The 23,129-nt window shown below is 41.6% G+C and overlaps 1 protein-coding gene across 1 annotated transcript; it reads right to left on the minus strand.

Moving 5' to 3' along the window:
• Positions 1–18,292: 18,292 nt before the first annotated feature.
• Positions 18,293–22,712, minus strand: ECR1 (E1 C-terminal related 1). Its single transcript, XM_079071527.1, has 9 exons — positions 22,434–22,712; positions 22,192–22,355; positions 21,390–21,592; positions 21,081–21,313; positions 20,912–20,974; positions 20,529–20,585; positions 19,669–19,790; positions 19,238–19,355; positions 18,293–18,689 (listed from the first exon to the last, which is right to left on the minus strand). Exons 1-9 carry the CDS (start codon positions 22,536–22,538, stop codon positions 18,402–18,404), a joined length of 1,353 nt encoding a protein of 450 aa, XP_078927653.1. The 5' UTR covers positions 22,539–22,712; the 3' UTR covers positions 18,293–18,401.
• Between the last annotated feature and the right edge of the window lie 417 nt (positions 22,713–23,129).

Genomic DNA, 23,129 nt, shown 5'->3' on the forward strand with positions numbered 1-23,129 from the left:
TTACTTGCTTGTAGTAGTCCGATTTTGCTAGTCTACGGGTCTTTATATAGTTGTGGTACAAGTAGGGTTATACCATGTAAACCCTAATTGTCATGGCTTTCCATATTCCATGATCCATGGGTTTGTAACCTCCATGGACTATCCATGGAGCACTTTATGGGTTTTAACCCAATCCATACAAACCATGGATCATTAGCCCACTATACAAGAATGAATGATTTACACAATCAACCCCATATATTTAATTAGTCTCCTTTTGATCACTTAATTAATTCCAAATTAATTCTTTGATCAACACTAATTAAAGAATATTATTAATATATTAGAACTTATAATATATTAATAAACCTTAAGTGTCCTTTCTCTCATTTTGGTCTATCCAAGTATTGCAATGCCATGCAACCCAAATGGACCATGTCGGGTCAGGTCAAGTACATACCAAATATAGTTATGGACTTAGACACTATATCCAACAGTCTCCCACTTGGATAAGTCTAATAACTATAGTTGCATATATGACTTCAGAATCCGACTAGCAATCATAGCTCTTCCAAAGTCTCTTGGAACTAAGATGATGATGATGATACGCCATTTAAGGTAAGTGATCATATAATCCTCTGCTCTTAAGATATCACCCGGAAAAATACATGGAACATGGTCTTACTTATTGTCCAGCATTTGTTTCTCGATCTCTGATCCGTTTGACATAGAACTAAATTGAACACATCAATTAGGTTCTGACCGGGCCCGGTACATAGGTCAAAACAAAATCATCGAGGGGCCCAGATATCGCTTCTAATCCTAGAAGGAACAGATAAACTTCGACTCATATGTTTGTACTGACTACTTATTGAATTATGCACAAAAGCACGTTTTATAACATCGAGTTACCAATGCGTTTTCATACAATCAATGTATAACCAACTCATAGTCAACAACTCATATCTCTAGGTTTGAAGATTTATATGATATTACCGTCTCACGATCACTCGAGATAAATTTCATGAAGTGATACAAGTGAGTGTGGGTTGAGTCCAATACTCAGACCTTATGAGCACTCATGAATGTTGCAGCAACCATTGTTATGTCTAATACACCTTAGACAATCTACAAACCCAATTCATGATAGTATTAATTCAATACCTACTTCCAAAGTATGACTAACTGTGGAGAGTTTAAATAATATAATTATTCTAGAAGTCAAAACATGCAAAATTGAAACAATAGTAAACGATTAACATAAGATAGTAACACTTTACTCATAAATAAACAACAACTTTTATTTAATCATCAAATGTCAATTACATTTTACAAGTTTCAAAAACTATCTAATTATTAAAACTAATATCATCCTTCAGCCCGATGCGCCTTGCATGCTGTAAATGCTTAACCCTACTCAGTCCCTTTGTGAGGGGATCTGCTGGGTTCTCATCTGATGATACCATCTTTGCCACGAGGAGTCCTTCTTCTATTCGATGTTTAATAAAATGGTATTTTCTATCAATGTGTTTGGATCTCCCGTGATCCCTTGGTTCCATAGCTAAAGCAACCGCACTTTCGGTGTCACATAAAATCTCCATTGGCTCTTTTATAGCTGGTACAACTCCAAGGTCTACAATGAAGTTCTTTATCCATATCGCCTCCTTTGTTGCCTCGCTTGCTGCTACATACTCTGATTCGCAAGTTGAATCAGCTACCGTCTCCTGCTTGGAACTTTTCCAAGTAATTGCTCCTCCATTCAGGATAAAGACCCAGCCTGACTGAGAGCAGAAATTATCTCTATCAGTCTAAAAGCTAGCATCGCTATATCCTACCACTCTCAAGTCATCACTGCCACCAAGGGTAAGGACCCAGTCCTTAGTCCTCCGCAGATACTTGAGAATGTTCTTTACCGCAGTCCAGTGAGCCTTGCCAGGGTTCCCTTGATATCTACTGACCATGCTCAAAGCAAAGGCCACATCAGGGCGAGTACAAGTCATAGCATACACGATTGAGCCCACAGCGGAAGCATATGGTACATGACTCATCTCAGCTATCTCAGCCTCTGTACTCGGACTCTGAGTCTTACTCAGTTTGGCGTTACTCTGGATTGGTAATTCCCCTTTCTTGGAATCCTGCATATTGAACCTCTTCAGTACCTTATCCAAGTAAGTACTCTGACTAAGTCCAATTAGTCTCTTACTCCTGTCTCTTAATATCCTTATCCCTAGGATATAGGCAGCTTCCCTAAGGTCCTTCATAGCGAAACACTTCCGAAGCCAGGACTTAACCTCCTACAAGGTTGGGATGTCATTTCCTATGATTAGTATGTCATCCACATACAACACCAAAAAGCTAACTATACTCCCACTAGCCCTAACATATACACAGGACACATCCTCATTCCTCGAAAAACCAAACTCTTTTACTTTCTCATCAAAACAAAGATTCCATCTGCGAGGTGCTTGTTTCAATCCATAGATGGATTTCTCAAGCTTACACACCTTATTAGGGTACTCTGTACTTACAAAACCCTCTGGCTGACTCATGTAAACATCCTCAGGCAACTTTCCATTAAGGAAAGCGGTTTTGACATCCATTTGCCATATTTCATAGTCATGAAATGCAGCAATGGCTAACATGACCCTAATAGACTTAATCTTTGCTACTGGTGAAAAGGTCTCATCATAATCAACTCCCGAAGTTTGAGAATATCCCTTTACAACCAGTCGCGCCTTATACGTGTGTACATTACCATCCATGTCAGTCTTCTTCTTGAAGATCCATTTGCACCTGACTGTCTTACAACCTGGTACATTGTCAACCAAGTTCCAAACTTGATTGTCATACATGGACTGTATCTCGCTGTCCATAGCCTCTTTCCATTTAGCAGCCTCAGGACCTGCCATGGCTTCCGTGTAGCTGTTAGGTTCATCCAGACTTACCAGTGTACTATCACTGATAAGCGTATCACCTTCCGCAGTAATATGGAAACCATAGTAATGCTCAGGTGCATTCCTAACTCTTGTGGAACGCCTCAGAGGTATGGGCTCGTCAGTCGGATCAACAGGAGTTTCCTCCTCAGGTTGATTACTAGGGTTTGAGGTTCCTTCACCACTTGACTCTTGAATTTCTTCAAGGTCAATTTGTCTCCCACTGTTTCCTTGGCTTATGAACTCTCTCTCACGAAAGACTCGTCTTCTAGCTACAAAGACCACATTCTCACTAGGTCTGTAGAAGAGGTAACCAAAGGATCTTTGTGGGTAGCGGATGAAAATACACCTCTCACTTCGAGGTTCGAGCTTATCATGAGACTCACGCCTCACGAAGACCTCGCAACCCCAAATCTTGATGTGGTCCAAATTGGGAACTTTCCCAGTCCACATCTCATGAGGTGTTTTGGCAACCTTTTTAGTAGGGACTAGATTCGGGATATGGGCGGCAGTCTCTAAGGCATACCCCCAGAATGAGATTGGTAACGAAGCTCGACTCATCATGGAACGAACCATGTCCAACAAGGTTCGATTGCGCCTCTCAGCCACACCATTCAGTTGTGGTGTCCTAGGTGGTGTCAATTGTGAGACAATCCCACATTCCTTAAGATAGTCAAGGAACTCGATACTAAGATACTCTCCTCCCCAATCGGATCGGAGCATCTTGATGTTCCTGCCCAGTTGATTCTCCACTTCCTGCTTAAACTCTTTGAATTTCTCAAAGTTTTCCGACTTATGCTTGATTAAGTAGATATATCCATATCTACTATAATCATTAGTAAAAGTCACATAATGGCGATTAGCATCCCTTGTGGCAGTTTTGAAGGGTCCACACACATCATTGTGTATGAGGTCCAACAAACCCTCACCCCTCTCACAAGTACCAGTGAAGGGTGACTTTGTCATTTTTCCAAGTAAACAAGACTCGCAACTATCATCCGAATTTAGGTCAAATGATTCCAACACTCCAGCCTTTTGGAGTTGGCCCATGCGCTTCTTGTTAACATGTCCAAGACGACAATGCCACAAGTATTCTTTGTCTAAACTATTTGAAGAATCAATACACAACACATTATTTCCTAGATTATCTACAACATTCACAGCTTCATATACACCATCACAAGGTAATGCTTTAAAGTAAAATACATCATTGTAATAAACATTAATAGCACCATTATCATTATCAAGTGAAAAAGTAAACCCTTGTTTGTACAAGCCATGAAAGGAAATAATATTTCTCGCCATTTCAGACGAGTAACAACATTTATTCAAATCTAACATTAACCCATTATTAAGCAATAAAGAATAAACTCCTATCTTGGTAACAGGTGATGCTTTCCTATTCCCCATGATTAAGTTTATCTTCCCGTGCTCCACTTTCTCACTTCTTCTTAGGACCTGCAAATCAGTACAAATGTGAATACCACAACCTGTATCAAGCACCCAAGAGTTAGTATGCAATGAGTTATTAGACAATATAGTGTAAATACCTGCATGGATGGGTTTAACTTTCCCATCCTTTACATCATGCAAGTATTTTGGGCAGCTTCGCTTCCAGTGCCCCTTTTCCTGGCAGTAGAAGCATTGTGCTTCCTTTGGGTTTGAAGAATGAGGAATGGAACCTTTCTTGGTTCCACTTGAAGAGGAGCCATCAAGAGACTTTCCTTTGGTACCTATCGAAGGGGTCTTTCTCTTCTTCCCCTTTCCCTGCCCAATTGCCAAGACAGGAGCAGTAGTAGGAGTAGGAGTAACAGCTGATTTACTTTTAAGGCCACTTTCAGCGGTCCTTAAAAGTCCTTGAAGCTTACTTAGTGTGACTTCCTCCTTGTTCATATGATAAGTCATACGAAACTGATCATAACTTGGAGGTAAGGAATGGAGAATGATGTCAATCGCCATGTCCTCAGGAAAGTCCACATTAAGCTTCAATAACCGTTCCATGAACCTTTTCATTTTCTACAAGTAACCGGTGAGGGATTCTCCCTCTTTCATCCTAGTTGTTATCATGGAGTAAATGATTTCATACCTCTCCTGACGAGCACTCTGATGGTACCTATCCATCAGATCCTAGTGCATCTCAAAAGGGTAGAAATATTCATAGTGGTATCTTTCTCATGGGTAGTGTACTCAGCAATCTCCTTAGGAGTAGCAGTCGACTCATCGATAACCTTTAGCTCCTTATCGAGGACATACTCTTTGCCCTCATAGCGAGTAATCATTCAGATGTTCCTAATCCATTCATTGAAATTGGAACCATCAAAAGTGACTTTCCCACACAAATTCATTAGGGAAAAGGAGCTTGTAGGGTTTGAGCCAGTAGTAGTGTTGGAAGACATCTGAAAAGAAAGAAAGACAAGTTTTATTAGATAAAGAGTCCTTAATAAGTCACCCAAATGAAATATTAAGGCTAGAACCCAACAAACTACTTATAGTTGGAAGAGGGATGCCGTAATCCAAGCTATAAAATATTTGAAGGTAGGTAAATGACGATTTACCAATTTCCACCACGAAAACGAAATAGATAATTAAGTTTTATTGGATTTGAAATTCCTAGATCTTTTGAGATACATTGAACTTTCAATGGCATGTTTGAATCTCGATTGTGCCCTCTCAAGTTTGTGACTGGGATGCCGAGGATCACAAACAAGGTGTGAATAACCATGCAAATTGAGTTGGTACCCTTAACTTTTATCACCTAATCGATGTGTCGGTTAACCACACGCGCTCCACCGATCTATGATAAAATTAAGTTACCCTTTGCCACTCTTACTAGTCCTTGTTAGTGTGCCGGTTAACCACACGCGCTCCACTAACGACTAGGTAAGGTACAAAGTGTAATTTCATGGGTTAGCACCTATTTCACATTTTCCTAAAGTAACTAAGATTGGGAATTATTAAAGTATAGTTACTTTATAATTTCATTATACTTTTAATGAGGATTTAAAGTCCTTGTCCTACCCGTTCGGCTAACGACCCTCCACCAGTCAAGGAAGTGGTGGGTGAGAGTGGACACCCATTAAGCTGCCATTTTATAGGCAACAACCTTATAGACCGGCTTCGTGAATGAGGCCTACTAACGGTAAGACTGACTTATTCTTATACATATCTATATATTTAAAATTTTAATATAATAATAGTATAAGGGTTGAATTTTAAACTTTTTAAAACTCTAAGGTTCAATTTGGAAATTAAAGTATTAGGGTGTAAGACTTTACAAATTCCAAAACTTGAGGGCAAGTATTGAAACTATTCAAGACTTTTCATTTCATAACTTATGAGTTTAATGGTCCATTAAAATGAAGACACTTCATTTTATGTAACCTCTTATTCTTTAATGACACTTTTAAAGAAGTGACTTTTGGTTATCCATAACTTGAGGACAAGTTATGGACTCCATCATTAGCCATTAAGATCAAGAATCATACTTACAAGCAAGTTACACATAATTCCTATGATCTTCTAAAACTCATAAGAACATGAACATTCATATCAAAATTTCAAGAATCATATTAACACATATAAAACATGGAATTTTGATATTAGCCATTGTAAATGGATTAGCATAAGCATTACACCATCTAAAACAAGTTTTAAAACACCAAAACAGTTAAGGGTAATGTTTCTAGTCCATTTCCAGCAGCAAAACTCGAAAAACTGCATTCAGGGGCTCCTACTCGTCGAGTGCAAGAACCTACTCGACGAGTAGGATGAATTTTCGCATGGACTCGTCGAGTCCCCCCATGGACTCGGCGAGTTCATGCAGCACATAGCAGCTTTTTGAGCTTTTTCAACAAGTTTGCATCAAGTATCAAGAAAACATGCCTAGGCTCTGATACCACTGTTAGGTTTTGAGCATTCTAACACTCCTATGGTGTACATGCAACCCTAGAAACCTTGGATCTATGTTTTCTCTGAAATACATGCAAATTTGATTTTCCAAGGTTTACTTCCTAACTAGCATGTTATGGGGAACTTGTAATACAAAACAAAGTAGAATAACATACCTTTTAGTAGCTTGGATTCCTTGATGACTTTGTGAGCCTAGCACCCCAAATGTGATGCCTCAAATGCTTCACACAACACCACAATACTTGGAATAACCTTGAGAGAAGTTCACTATACTCAAAAATAGGCTAGCCCTCTTACTTGCTTGTAGTAGTCCGATTTTGCTAGTCTAGGGGTCTTTATATAGTTGTGGTACAAGTAGGGTTACACCATGTAAACCCTAATTGTCATGGCTTTCCATATTCCATATCCATGGGTTTGTAACCTCCATGGACTATCCATGGAGCACTTTATGGGTTTTAACCCAATCCATACAAACCATGGATCATTAGCCAACTATACAAGAATGAATGATTTAAACAATCAACCCCATATATTTAATTAGTCTCCTTTTGATCACTTAATTAAATCCAAATTAATTCTTTGATCAACACTAATTAAATAATATTATTAATATATTAGAACTTATAATATATTAATAAACCTTAAGTGTCCTTTCTCTCATTTTGGTCTATCCAAGTATTGCAATGCCATGTAACCCAAATGTACCATGCCGGGTCGGGTCAAGTAGATACCAAATATAGTTACGGACTTAGACACTATATCCAACACCGCTCGCACTTCTGACGCTCCTCCTTCATACCATCAACCTGCGGCTCTCGGATCCGTGCAAAAAGTGGAGTCACCATCATCATCCTCAAGCAAGTGTCTCTGATCGGAGCTTCCTTGCGGCTAAGAGCATCGGCCACAACGTTGGCCTTCCCCGGGTGGTAAAGGATCTCACAGTCGTAATCCTTCACCACATCTAGCCACCGACGCTTCCTCATGTTCAGATTTGGCTGATCCATGAGGTACCTCAAGCTCTTGTGGTCTGTGTAAATGGTACAACGGACCCCATAGAGGTAGTGTCACAAAATCTTGAGGGTGAAAACAACCTCCCCCAACTCCAAGTCGTGCGTCGGGTAGTTCGCCTCGTGAGGTTTCAGCTGCCTCGAGGCGTAGGCGATGATGTGCCCTCTCTGTATCAACATTGCGCCCAATCCCGAGATGGACGCATCGCAATATACTACAAAATCCTCCACGCCCTCTGGCAGGGCTAAGATCGGCGCCTCACACAACCTCTGTCTCAATGTCTCGAACGTTTTCGGCTGCTCAGACCCCCAGCGAAATACGACCGCCTTCTTAGTCACTCGTGTCAAGGGTACTACTATCTTGGAGAAGTCCTGTATGAATCTCTGGTAATAGCCTGCTAACCCGAGGAAACTCCAAATCTCAGATGGAGACTTCGGAACCTCCCATCTCATCACAGCCTCCACTTTGGCCGGGTCAACCAAAATACCGTTATGGTTGACAAGGTGCCCTAGAAACTGCACATCGCACAACCAGAACTCACCCTTGGAGAACTTGGCATACAAGTTCTCCCTCCTCAGGGTATCCAACACCTCCCGCAAGTGTTCCTCGTGCTGTTCCTGTGTCTTGGAGTAAATCAAGATGTCATATATAAAGACTATCACAGACCGATCCAGCATCGGTCTGCATACCCGGTTCATGAGGTCCATGAACGCGGCAGGGGCATTGGTGAGCCCAAAGGGCATCACCACGAACTCGTAGTGGCCGTAGCGAGTACGGAAAGCAGTCTTCTGTACATCCTCATCTCTGACTCGCATCTGGTGGTAGCCTGAACGCAAATCTAACTTGGAAAACCAAGATGCCCCCTGTAGCTAGTCGAAGAGATCGTCAATCCTCGGGAGTGGGTAACGGTTCTTCACCGTTACCGTGTTCAGCTCCCGGTAGTCTATGCACATCGAATGCGACCCGTCCTTCTTCTTCACAAACAGGATCGGGGCTCCCCAAGGCGAACTGCTCGGCCTAACAAATCCCTTGTCTAACAGCTTATGCAGCTGTGTAGACAACTCCTGCATCTCAGGAAGAGCCAACCGATATGGTGCCTTGGCTATCGGAACCGCACCAGGGACTAGGTCGATCCTGAACTCCACCTGTCTCTCCGGAGGTATCCCAGGAAACTCCTCTGGGAATACATCTGGGTAGTCTCGCACCACTGGCACATCTCTCACGGTCGCCTCGCCCGCCTCCTGGGTATCCATGACATAGGTGACATAACCTGCGTAAACCTGCTGAAGGTAGCGCCTAACCCTTGCTGCCGAACACAAAGTTGGTCCACGCTGCGGCCTCTCGCCATGAATCACCAGCTCTCCCCCACTTGGGGTCCTGACAGATCACTGCCCCATTAGGGCTCAGCCAATCCATTCCGATGATAACCTTGTTACTATAACGACGTAAATTTTAAAACAATTTTTTCATTTTTCAAACATAATAAAACTCATATAATATTCTCAAAATCTCATGTATCAATGTCATCACAATAAAACATATCCCAGAATCTCAAATACATAATCCTCTGTCAGTGTGTACAAATCATGTCGGCGCCTTCCCGCGATCCTCGCTAGTACCTGAAACACATATCACATAACACGGTAAGCATAAACGCTTAGTGAGTTCCCCAAAATACCACATACAACACATATGCCACTCGAGGCTATAACTCGGTATGACCCTCCGGTCAACGTGTCTCAGCGGGACCCTCCAGTCCCGTAGCTCGTTGGACCCTCCATTCCGGTCTAGCTCGTTGGACCCTCTGGTCCGGTCTAAATCGTAGGACCCTCCGGTCCGGTCTATATAACACATAACATACATATATCACAATGCACATAAACTCAAACATACACATAACACATAAGACCCTCCGGTCTGCACATAGTTACCACTCTAGGTAATGTATAGTGAGAAGACTCACCTCGGGTAATCTCGGAAAGTCTCGAGCTCGAATCACTGATCTAGCCTCCGCCTAATCACATAAAGTAATTATCTCAAATTAACACGGCTCTCAAAGACTAGACTAGTTCCTCCCTATATTCTCTTAGAAGGGGAAAAGACCATTTTGCAGTGAAAACAAACTGCAAACCCCTTGGGGCAATCCCTCGCGAAATGCCACACTTGTAGCACATACCCGCTCTGCACACCCCCTCATGGCTCTTGCCGCACTTCCCGCAAGTGCGGCCCTTCGGACCTCCAGATCTCGAATCAGCGGGCTTTGCCCGCTTGGCTGCCGGCTGAGACTGTACCGGCCGCCTATCCCTCCTCTGAGACTCGGCCTCCTCCCTGGCCTGAGTCTCTAACTCAATCTCCCTCTTCCGGGCATTTGCCTAGAGCTCGGAAAATGTCTGGTATGTCGAGTTCGCCACAAACTCACGAATGTCCCTCCTCAGTCTGCTCAGATATCGGCTCATACGTGCCTGCTCGGTAGACACGTGCTCAGGGAAAAACAACGTCCTCTCATGAAACATCTGTGTAATCACAATCACGGACTCCGTCCCCTGCTTGAGGGACAAGAACTCCTGTGCCAACCGTTCCCTCTCCACCGGGGGAACATACTCATCTCGGAACATGGTGGTGAACCTCTCCCAGGTCACCGCTGTAATCTCTGCAGGAGTGAAGTCTGCCGTCACAAACTTCCACCAGTCCTTCGCTCCTAAGAGAAGTTGGTTCAGCGCGAATCGTACCCTCATATGCTCAGGGAAAGAACATGTGTAGAAACACCCCTCAATGTCAGAGATCCACCTCATCGCGGCTATCGGATCCTGAGTCCCATCAAACTCTGGTGGCTTCGTGTTGCTGAACTCCCGATACAGCAACGAATCACCCCCTGTGGCCTAGCAGCGGCAACGGCTGCGGTGGCCGCAGCAACAGCAGCATCGGTAAGAGCAGAATACCGCTCGTCAAATGTCTCAATCAGCGTGGTCTTGATAGACCCAAACATCTCTGGTATCTCAGCACGAATGATTGCTGCCACCTCATCATGAATCATCCTGCGAATCTCATCATCGCTAACACCGCTGCTCTCTGGAGTGTGGCGCGTACCCACCATAATGTCTCTGAAACACAACACAAAAGAAATCAGAGACTCGCTCGAGTATACTCACACTCGATAACTCAACCCTACTCGTTCCTTAGTATCCTAAGGATTCTTACTTGGACTACTCATTGATCCGGTGTTTCCAGTAGTACGGGCCCTATACTACCTTCCACACCGCATTAGTATTCACCCCAAGTCCTCCTCCTAGGATCCCAGTTCACAAGCACACTATATCTCGCTGAACACGGGCTACCCTCCAGTAGACCACTCATAAGCCCCTCGCTGCTACCTACTCACTCTCGAAGTAACTCATAGTAGCAGTAATCTCCTAGGCTAAGGCATCACAAATCAGGCCACCCTAGTCCTAGATATGAATACCTAGCCTACTCTAGCATGCATAGCATATCACATAATATCTCATGACACATAATGTAAGGGTATTTTGGGAAATCACCGTTCGGGCGCTGGCTGATCGTACACACTGCTCCGTTCTGCTTTTCTCAAAAATCTTTTACTCTTTTTAGAAAAAAAATTTCTTTTATGAAAAACTTTGTCAAATCCTCAGTTTGAGTTCAGATACGCCCGAAGGGGCATCCGAATCCCTCAAACCAAGGCTCTGATACCAACTTGTAACGACGTAAATTTTAAAACAATTTTTTCATTTTTCAAACATAATAAAACTCATATAATATTCTCAAAATCTCATGTATCAATGTCATCACAATAAAACATATCCCAGAATCTCAAATATATAATCCTCTGTCAGTGTGTACAAATCATGTCGGCGCCTTCCCGCGATCCTCGCTAGTACCTGAAACACATATCACATAACACGGTAAGCATAAACGCTTAGTAAGTTCCCCAAAATACCACATACAGCACATATGCCACTCGAGGCTATAACTCGGTATGACCCTCCGGTCAATGTGTCTCAGCGGGACCCTCCAGTCCCGTAGCTCGTTGGACCCTCCATTCCGGTCTATCTCGTTGGACCCTCTGGTCCGGTCTAAATCGTAGGACCCTCCGGTCCGGTCTATATAACACATAACATACATATATCACAATGCACATAAACTCAAACATACACATAACACATAAGACCCTCCGGTCTGCACATAGTTACCACTCTAGGTAATGTATAGTGAGAAGACTCACCTCGGGTAATCTCGGAAAGTCTCGAGCTCGAATCACTGATCTAGCCTCCGCCTAATCACATAAAGTAATTATCTCAAATTAACACGGCTCTCAAAGACTAGACTAGTTCCTCCCTATATTCTCTCAGAAGAGGAAAAGACCATTTTATCCCTCCAATAGTCCAATGACCAATTGTTGACCAAATCCTAAAAGTCAACCTCAGTCAACGGTCCAACTTTGACCAGACTCGTCGAGTGCACTCGGGTGACTCGGCGAGTCCATGTGTGTCCTCTGAATCCTCCTAAGGCCTCACTCGACTCGTCGAGTTAACCTTTCTCTCGACGGGTTACCACCGATCACGAATCGTGGTGCAACACGATCCGACTCGTCGAGTCCTCTCATGGACTCGGCGAGTTTCTTCCATGAGAATGCTCAAACGACCTTCTGAGGTCAGATCTGTTTCTCTAACCTATAGATCTGACCTTCTAACACCCAAAAGTCACGTAAAGGTCTGAACTTTACGTTCATGCATCGCACATATGGCTCTATTTGAAGAAATAGCTCTAAAAATGGAGTCCTAGGCTCAATATTCTCATGTATCAGCATAAAGCTTGGTTGTTGGGACACTCTGGACCTCTCAAGGTCCAGATCTAAAGTCTATTCCTCAATGGGACTTCACATGCTCCATATTCCAACTAAAGAAAGGGTAAAGAAACCCTAGATTCAAGAGATCTACATTAAACACGAAAATAGGCATGGATTCATACCTCAGCAGCAATCTTTGGTGAAGTAATGGTAGGTCTGAGCTCCTCAATCAGCCTAGCTTGAATCCCCTCTCTTCTTCTTGCAAGAATGCACTAAAGATGATGCAATTAGCTTTTTCCCTCACTCTCTATGCTCTCTGGTTCGTTAGGGTTTCTCAAGTGGGTGTGTGGCCGCAATGAGGGCCATAAGGACCCTTAAATAGGGCACATGCCCGAAGATTTAGGGTTTCTGTCCACAGCGCGGACTCGTCGAGTCTACTCTTCGACTCGTCGAGTCCATTCATTAATCCTAGTCAGCAGTCGCGATCCTACTCGACGAGTCTAGACGTCAACTCGTCGAGTCTCTCTCCTTGACTCAAAAATAAATACTCAATTATGATACCTGGAAATCTAGATGTTACAGTTCCCACGCAACGGGATGGGAACCAAATCCACGAGGTAACGCTCATCATATAATTTTAAAACGCAATCCCTGAAAACCTCTGATGCCCGGACTGATCGGTCGTCCGCAATCTCAACCTCTAAAGGACAATCCAACATCCCCTAAGACTCAGCAAACCTCTTGCTAAGTGCAAGTGAGACAAATGATCGGGTAGCCCCCAAGTCGAATAACACATATACTGGGATATCGTTCACATGGAACGATCCTAAGCATGACACATGAAATATAGAACATAAATATCATAATGGACATGTAATAAGAGTTAGGGAGAAGAAAACATACCCGTCACCACATCCGATGCGGCACGTGCCTCCTTGGCAGTCAGCTGGAAGGCTCGGCTCTTCACCACTGGAGCATTTGTCTTGCCCTGTCGGCCATCCGTGATCCGCATGGTAGCTGGAGCTGGCGCCGCCACTGGCACTCCTGATGTCAATCTCGGGCAGTTGGCCTTTTTATGGCCCTTCTGATTGCAATGGAAGCAAATCAGGTCTGATGTCTGAAGGGTTGGGGTAGGGGCAGTACAATCCCTACCAAAATGCCCAAGCTTGCCGCACTTATAGCAGCCCGATGACCCTAGTCTACAAACCCCCTCATGTGTCTTGTCGCACTTCCCACAGCGGCTCCGGCCCTGCTAGCCCTTCGACCTGGTGTCGGATCCCTTGGGTTTCTTCCCCGAAACCCCAGTCACTTGTCCAGCCTCCGCCTTCCTCTTCCGAATGTGCTCTATATCAATCTCCCTCTCTCTAGCCCTAGCTATCATGTCCTCCAAATTCGGGCATGCTGAGTAGCTGACATGTTTCTGGATGTCAACTCTCAACATATCAGAGTATCAGGTCTTCCTCATCTCCTCGTCACCCGCGTACTGAGGCACTAGTAAGGCCCTCTCCCTGAACTTGGCGGTAATCTCCGCCACCGAGTCAGTCGCCTGTCTCATATCAAGAAACTCCCTGTCCAGCTTCTGGATCTCCACAATTGGCGCAAACTCAGCCCTAAATCTGGTCACAAAGTCCGACCAAGTCATAGCCTCAATGGCTGGGGCTCTCAACGAATCACTGACTGCCTCCCACCAATCTCTAGCTCTGTCCCTCAAACATCCTACAGCCTAACGGACCTTCGGCCCCTCAGGGCAGAAGCTCGTCAACTGTGCAGACTCGATGTCTGCAATCCACCTACTGGCTACAATGGGGTCCTTCACCCCGTGGAAGTCTGGCGCACCACATCCCCTGAAATCCTTGAAGGAGAGTGTGCGTGTCCCTGACAGGCCAGATGCCATGTCGCTCCTGAACGCCCTGAGACGCTCCTCCATGAGCTCAATGATCCCTTCCTTGATCGACCCGGAAATCACCGGGGTCGCCTCAAGGACGCCTCTCGTGATCTCAGATGCGATGAACTCGCATAGTCCGTCATCAACCGGTTCGGAACCTGAACCTGATCCTGACCCAGACCCTGAACCTCCCGCTACGTGACGTGTCACCACCATTCTGAAACAAAACATATAATCATCAGGGTCATATATAACCTCGAGAGGTCTCACACACTCTACAAGTTCCTTGGTTCCATCGCGGCCATCCTTGACTCGAGTACGGATCATATGCTTTCAGTAGTACGGGCCCATACTACCTTCCACATTTATCCGTACTTTCCTCAAGGATTGCCTTGACTTCACCAAGTCCCTTTCACTACTAATGTTCGTTGTACTAATCTCATCCTAGGCTTACCCTAGGGTAACCTCCAACCCACTCTCTGCCATCAGCTGCATAATATGTCCTTGCTACCTCTCCCTAACTAGCTCGCGAATACTATTACATATTACTAAGACTAGATAATTCTCCGAATGAGAGGTATCTCCCTACAACAGTTAGACTCAGACGAGAGCTGCGAAATAGGGCTAAACCCAACCTTCTGAAATTATTTCGTCCTCGTAATATGTAACTTAACATATTTGTTTACTAGTTAGTTAAAGAATAACTAGGACTCCTAAAAGCACAAAGCAAACAGCATTCGGGCATTGAGTAACCCAAACCTAGCATATCCTAATCAGGCCATCATATCACTGACTAATCAGTTCTATCATGTAATTCAGTAAGCACATATAGCAGGCACATAAGGCATCCTCCTAGATCCTTAGCCCTAATCTAGCTTGCAGTTTTTATACACATACAGTAGGCATATATGGCATCATTCCTAGATCCTTAGCCCTAATCTAGCATGCAGTTCTCATAATCATATCATACCATAACATAACATGTATGGGTATCTTGGGGAAAACTTACTTGAGCTTGGCCGATTGCACGCATCACACTCCTTGTTCTTAAAAAAAATTAGAAAGTTTATTTTTGTAAAAAAAAAAAAAAAAAAAAAAAAAAAAAAAAAAAAAAAACTTTTCAAATCCTCGATTTGAGTCCAGACACCCCTGAAGGTGTGTCCGAATCCCTCAAACCAAGACTCTGATACCAACTTGTAACACCCCAAAATTCTAGACCAAAAATTTCATTTTTGATATATCTATTCATAAAACAATTTATAGAAAACATCACCAAGTTATTTCATTTCATAAAAACCATAGATCATATGTCTCAAAAGCATGTCATCATATACTAATAATGTCATAGTACAAATCCCAAGAATCTCATGTGCTGAAAATCATGCGTGTGATGTGTTGCAGTCATGGCGGCTCCTTTTCCTTCGAAGAAGAGGTACCTGAAACCAAAACTGTAAACCGTAAGCACGAAACTTAGTGAGTTCCCCCATCATACCACATACCATACAATAAACATACTGCCTAACATATCCGGGTACTGGACTACCCCTTCGGTCTCTTTCAACCGGTAACTGCCTGGCATATCAGGGTGCTGGCCTACCCCTTCGGTCCTGTCGACCGGTACCTCGCCTAGCATATCAGGGTGTTGGCTTACCCCTTCGGTCCTTTCGACCGGTACCGGGGACTATTTCACCCCTACTTCTACCACATAGCATCTTAGTGCATAAACATATAAATCATATACTGCCTATCTTATCCGGGTGCTGGCATACCCCTTCGGCCCTATCGACCGGTATTGGGGTCTAACCTACCCCTCCTACCAATATCATATAACATCATAGCATACTAGCACATAAAACATAACATATAGTGACATACCAGATAATTATCACAAAGACAATCATCTCTACTATAGCTCTTACTAGTGGGCCGGCATTGGTGCCTTAGACCCACTTCTATTGGAAGGTAACTCACCTCAATGTCGTGAAGTAACTGAACTGTCCTCGGCTCTGGGATCAACTCCTCTCAAACTCCTACACATAACAATCTCATTTAATTACTCTTTCATACTCATAACCCCTTTAAGGGTCAACTCTGGTCAATGGTCAAAGTCAAAGTCAACATCCTGGTTGACTCGATTTGCCGAGTTGGTCCATCAACTCGTCGAGTTCCATAATCCCTAAAACCCTGAAATCTCGATCCTACTCGTCGAGTCCTTTCATGAACTCGTCGAGTTCATCCTCATAGCATAGTCGGGACCTTTTACCCACAACTCGTCGAGCCCCTCCTTGAACTCGTCGAGTTCCTCAATCTTCATAACCCAAACCATGGCCAACTCGCTGAGTCATCCTCTAGACTCAACGAGTTTGCTCAGTAACATAAAAGGTTGGGGGGACCACGACCCAACTCGTCGAGCCCCACATAGTCTAAATCCATTCAGTCATTTCCAGCCGGGTTCTAAGCTTCCAAACCATAGATCTGGTTCCCTAGGGTCGATATATCACGTAAAGTTTCTAACTTTACGTCCATGCATGGGTTATTTAGCTCAAAAAGCCCTAAAAAGTGGTTCATAAGTTGCATGGGACTCCCATGGCCATAAAGTTGGCACATTTATGCCATGGAGTCCCTCAAAGGCTCCAGATCTGAAGTCATGACGCCAAAACATGCTTGCATCCATGAATGGTTCCGAAATATGCTCCTTAAAGCCCTAAACTACTCCATGAAGAGATCTAGCAAATGAATAGTCAATGTATAGACTTTATACCTCAATAAGGCTGCTTGGACAACGAAATCTCTGGATCTAAAGCTTCCTCCTTCAACCAAGCACTTCTAGCTTCCACTCCTTCAAGGAAATACCAAAGAATCACTCTCTTTTCACTCTCACACACTCAAAAAGCTCAAGATCACGAATTAGGGTTTTGCTGGACTGAGGGAGGCGATGAGGGAATGCCACAATGAAGTGTTAAGGTGCTTAAATAGGGTGCAAACCCTGAAAATTAGGGTTTCACTCTGGCAGCTCTACTCGTCGAGTTGAGGCTTCTCAACTCGTCGAGTAGACTTCAAGTCCCGCGTCCAAAAATCTCATTCCTGCTCGACGAGTTTGGGGCCTCCAACTCGTCGAGTCCCTTTGCAAAAATGAATAATTCTTATTAAAATACATATCAGGAATCGGGCGTTACATCATCCCACTCTCCCAATAAATGTGCATCATCAGTATAGAAAATGTGAGAGAGCACCATCGTATCACCACCAACCCTCGCACCTCGAAATAACCCATAGAATATTGCATCTTCCAAGGCCACATGTAGCTCTTCCATTGCGTTAAAATAAGAACGACGATAAAGGTCACACTGCCTTAAACCCCTGTGTAGGCTAAAGTCCTATGTAGGCTAAACTCCCCATGGTTTTGAAGTACACCTTGTGTGGATATCATATAAAGTTGGGTTGTTTTATAAAAATAATTTGGTGTAAGTTTTTTTTAAATTGGATATTAGAACTTCCGGTCTAATTTGAGTGTTTGATCTCCTATCACCCACTTAAAAGAGCCTAGTACTAGCAACCTATATCCCCTCCATATATTAAGTTTGTGTGTATCCGTGTTTATATATATATATATATATATATATATATATATATATATATATATATATATATATATAATTGAATTTTTATTGAAAGAAAATAATTTTTAGTATGTAGTTTGGAGAAATCCTTGCTATTGGTAAAAAATGGGCCAAAATGCGAAAGTTACAATTGGAAATAAAGAAACCAACGTGGAGAGACATAAATAGCATAGCGCAGAGAGTATTATATTATAAATATAAATATAATAAATAACAATAAGTCTTTCTAGTGATGAAATAACATTAGTGTTGATGGTTGAAAAATGTTATGCTCCACCAGCCATGTCTGTATCCTTAATTCCAGCAAGGCCCTTAAAGGCTACACGCACTTTTCTGGAGCAAGATTGTCGTTTGCCAGGCTTCCCGGCTGTTCCAGTGACATGCAGGATACCATTTGGAGATTCCTCCATCAATTTAAATAATGATACGCTGAGGTTTGAGCGTGTCAGTGCTTCTAGTTCTGGAGGTGCTTGCATGTACAGAGTCTTCCCTCCGTGTTTCACGCTCACTCCCGACATCAGTAGCTGTGGTTCATCCCCAACTTTATCCATCAACTGTGTCAATTCAATTTCAAATCTCAACATTCATGTTTCAGTAACCAAAATACACTCAACCAACTAAACTTCAACAATTCTCTTCTATTTCGGTTTATATCAATTAATAGGTTGCAAAACTTGCGTAAATGAATTCATTTTAGAATTCACCAATATCATCATACATAGCAAAATAGGTAAATAACTATGATTGATATGCGACTCCTAAAAAACCCATTTAACTCTTTAACTTAACCTTAATAATTAATATGATTTTTGCTGAGTTAGAGATGAGAGTTTCTTTTGGTAAAATTTTCAGACAAAATAACAAAATTTAGTTTATTAATTGGAGCACTTGAGCATTTTGACCTTGGATTTGGATAGCAAGTTGGTTTTATGGTTTGATCAGATCTAAAGATTATTTGCCTTGTCAGCAATGCTACTTTGACAAAATGGTATTAGAGTAGTAGCACTAGCCCCTCAAAGGATACTTTGAATCTGACCTCTTTATCTAACATAATAGGGATAGGGATATATTATAATGTGAGGAATAATAAATTTAAATTTACCATTTTCAACGTGTCGGAGGTTTCCAGCTCCATGAAAATGCCAGGACCACACATAAGACACTCTTTATCCCTCACAAACTCTGTCACTTTAGTATGGAGACCTTCAACACCATTATACCTACAAAATAACAACTACGTTTGTGAATAATAATAATAAAGGAAGATCCAATTACATGCGTGTTATATTGCAATAATACAACAAAATAGGAATCAGTTTGCCTTTATCGTCCCAACAATTAAATTCCTGTCTTCTCTTCTCCATATTTTAATATCATGAATTGACCAACTTAAAAACTTCTCTGAGAGGATTTTTAATAGTTAATCTTGCAATACAAGCTTATAGGAGTTGAGTGGTCATTCATAAACAATACTTGACAAGCATAAACCAACTGGTAGACGAAATACTAAATGCATGAAGAAAATATCCTTACGTTAAATAATTTGATAATGTTTTACTGCATCCTGATGCAATCTTCAAAGTTTCGAGAGCACATGCAGCTGATATTATTGCATTTGTAGAAGCTATAGCAGGTATAATATTCTTCACCACACCCTGTAAACCAATATTGAGACATTAACAAGTCTGTAATGAAGCCTTCCAGATAATTTGGAATAAGACCATTCAGACGAAATCATGCATATTATCTTTGAAGAATAAAGCAGAATGAGAGAATCAGAAAATGAATGAATGAATAAGCTAATAAATGCTAGGGACAATGTCACTAACTAACTTGTAACTAGAAAATACTAATAACCAAGTTTCCCGCTTGTTCCTTCCAGTTCCATCTAGTACTTCAACAGGTTTCACTTTTTTTGTATTTTGTATTGATGTGGACATATATATGACCTACCAGGTTTTCATTAAATAAAGAGTAACCAAGTTTCAGTTTTGTTTCAATGTTGTGAAATTTGTTCCATGTGAGATCTGTCTTCCAAAAAAAATTCAAGCAACCTCATTAGGTCAAGAAGAAACCACTACCACAAAACATCGAAATTACTAGAAAAAGATTCTGAAATGGAGCAAAATATCCCAACCTTGGAACAAAACTGAAACTCAGGTACAACTTAATGAAATTATTTATGTCCACATCAACAAAATTTTATAACAGAATAAAAAACTAAACAACGGGCCAAAACTGAAAGGTGAGTGAAACTTGATTACTGTTTAATGCCATTGTCCCTATAGTATATATGACTTGGGACTTGGGACTTGGGACTTGGCACATAACTCTGATCAACTCAACTAACTGTAATAAGGTGCTATAATAAGCATGTTGGAAATTCAGTGAACCTGTGTCAGAGTATATGTGACTCCTGGAATGCTGAAAAGTGCTGCTCTCTTAAGAGCCTGCAGATAAAAAGTCCCAACATAATTTAAAGGGTTATATGCAAGAAACAGCAACATACTTTCATTTCTTCCTATTACATCATTGTACTTTGTAAAATCGATCCAATTATAGCAATATTATCAGAGGATACAAAGCAATTTTCACTGCTATGTTTTGGTACCTTCCTAATAAGAAGAAAAAACAATACTATAGTTGGGTAGTTTTTAAAAGTACAATGCCTTAATAAGATAAAAAAAAAATGGAAGAATCTTGCTATTTCTTGCATTTACTCTAAACTTAAAAGTTGAAAACAAGAAACCAGCAGAAAATTTTAGCAGGCACTAACCTCTGAATACACCCACTGCATATGTTCAGGATTATCAGGATCAAAGGCTTTCCCACTATGCACCTGCAAAAGCTCAATAATAATGATTATATATATATATATATATATATATATATATATATATATATAAAAGAAAAGAAAAGGTAGAATGGAATAAGAAAGAAAATACCTCGTCCCATTTGATTAGGTGGGCATATTCAATGCAATGAGGTGCGGTTCTTGGGGTTTCTGCGAGAGTACATAAGGGGTACTTGACCTGTGGAGGAAAAAGCCAAATAGTGCATTGAAAGCATGGTGTTATCCCAGGTAAGATAACCCTTGCATGACCCTTGAAACCTTCAGTTCCACCATCTACCATAGGCTTCATGGTCTCTTCACGTGGGTTGCCATTAGAGTCGTATTCTGCTTTTCTCAAAATGGTTAAGCAACAACTGTTGAAAGCTTCAGAGTGTACATAATATAGGAAGATATTAAATACCTAGAAAGCTACAAGCCACTTCATTTATGTAACTTCTAGCTTCAATGGAATCAAGACCAAGCACAATAATCATGAAATCACTGTAAAACTCATCCACTTTGTCCTCAATGCGGCAAAAATGTGGCACAATATTTACACCACTAACTCTTTCCATCACGCGTTTAGCAGCCACCTCTGCTTTTGGCTTCCCAACATCTTCAAGCCTGAACTCAAAAACTCAATATCACATTCACAAACACTTTTCCTCAACAAAAACAAGGAATACAAATACAAATCTATTACATACAGATTCCAAAACTAATTAGATACACATTCAATATAGCCAACCAAGTTACTGAAATTTCACGATTTTAGGGTTGACAACCAGATGTGAACAAGCCTAAACATTAATCCAACTGCCAACTACCCATACTTTTGCCAACTATGTAGTGTTTAATGTTAAACAAAAACAAGAAGCAATCAAGGGTCTGTCACCAAATCTTTGGTCCTTTATGAAACTAGTAAATTTTTCTTGGCCATTAATCATTTGTATGCATCACCAAAACCCATGTAACTCAACAAACAATGTCAGCCTGATTTCTTGTATCCTTTGGCACTTTTTACAGTTTGTTCTACCTACGCAACTAAAACTACTATAATCGATTCTGAAGTCAAGAGAACTATACATTGAGAACTCAAAAGATAGGTGTAGACTGGTGGCTGCTTTACACACAAAGATATACATATATACAGAAAACACCTTAGTCTAAGAATATGACTACATTTCTAGGCATACACGGATAGGAATCCAAAATACATATACCTGAAAAGAAATTGCCGATTAAGGTTGGATACTTCAATTCTATCCATGTCTATAACTTCAAGGTTTCGAAACCCCGATAGTGCGAGATCTTTCAGCAGTTCACATCCCAATCCACCAGCACCCACAACCAATATTCGAGCATACTCTTGAATATCGTCCCTCAACTTCACAAATCAAACAACATATAATGTTAATAATAAATAAAGACGTCAAAAGTTTTTAGTGAAGGCGGGTGTAGTTACTTCAGTTCCTGGTTCGAAGGCGGGGCCGACGAGATGCCCTGGCCTAAGGAGAAGCTTGTCAAGGTCCCTTGATCTGCTGCTTTGATGCGCACCGGCGTCTGCCATTGGAGGGACTCTCGATCGGAGTTGTACTATGTGTTGCAATTCGAAGACCAGGGAACGACACCCCACTGTAAATGGTACGATGGAAGGGGTCCGCTGGAGAGGGGGTGATAGTCGGGTGCTTAGTTTTTAGCCTTTTTAACGCTGCACTTCGGGTTTTCTTTTCCTTTTTTCTATTTGGTTTCGATAAAACATCCGGTTGCCCCTAATGTTTGTTACTCACAAATTTCGGGTTACCGGTCGAGAAGGTTAGCGGAATTGGCACAAAAAGTATTTGATCGGCCCGGAAAACGACAAAAAGTATTTTGATAAAATGAGCTGGAGTAATTATTTTTTTTCTTGTTTATGTTTAGGGCTTTAGGACATGTTTATTTATTTATTTATTTTTAATATATTTGACCATTTAATTTATTAAATATGTTTATAAAAATTGTCTAAATGTAAATAATTTTTTTTTTACAAAATTTTTAAAACTTTTTATAATTTCTTATAATATTTTTATGATATTTTTTTTTAGGGTTTTCTAATACAATGTTTTAAACTTTGCTTATTATTTTTTTAAACTTTTTTTATATTTTTATATAATTTTCATAC

This window comes from Lactuca virosa, chromosome 9 (genome assembly GCF_052849685.1).
Source record: "Lactuca virosa cultivar CGN04683 chromosome 9, Lactuca_virosa_CGN04683_v6, whole genome shotgun sequence".
Lineage (NCBI taxonomy): Eukaryota > Viridiplantae > Streptophyta > Magnoliopsida > Asterales > Asteraceae > Lactuca > Lactuca virosa.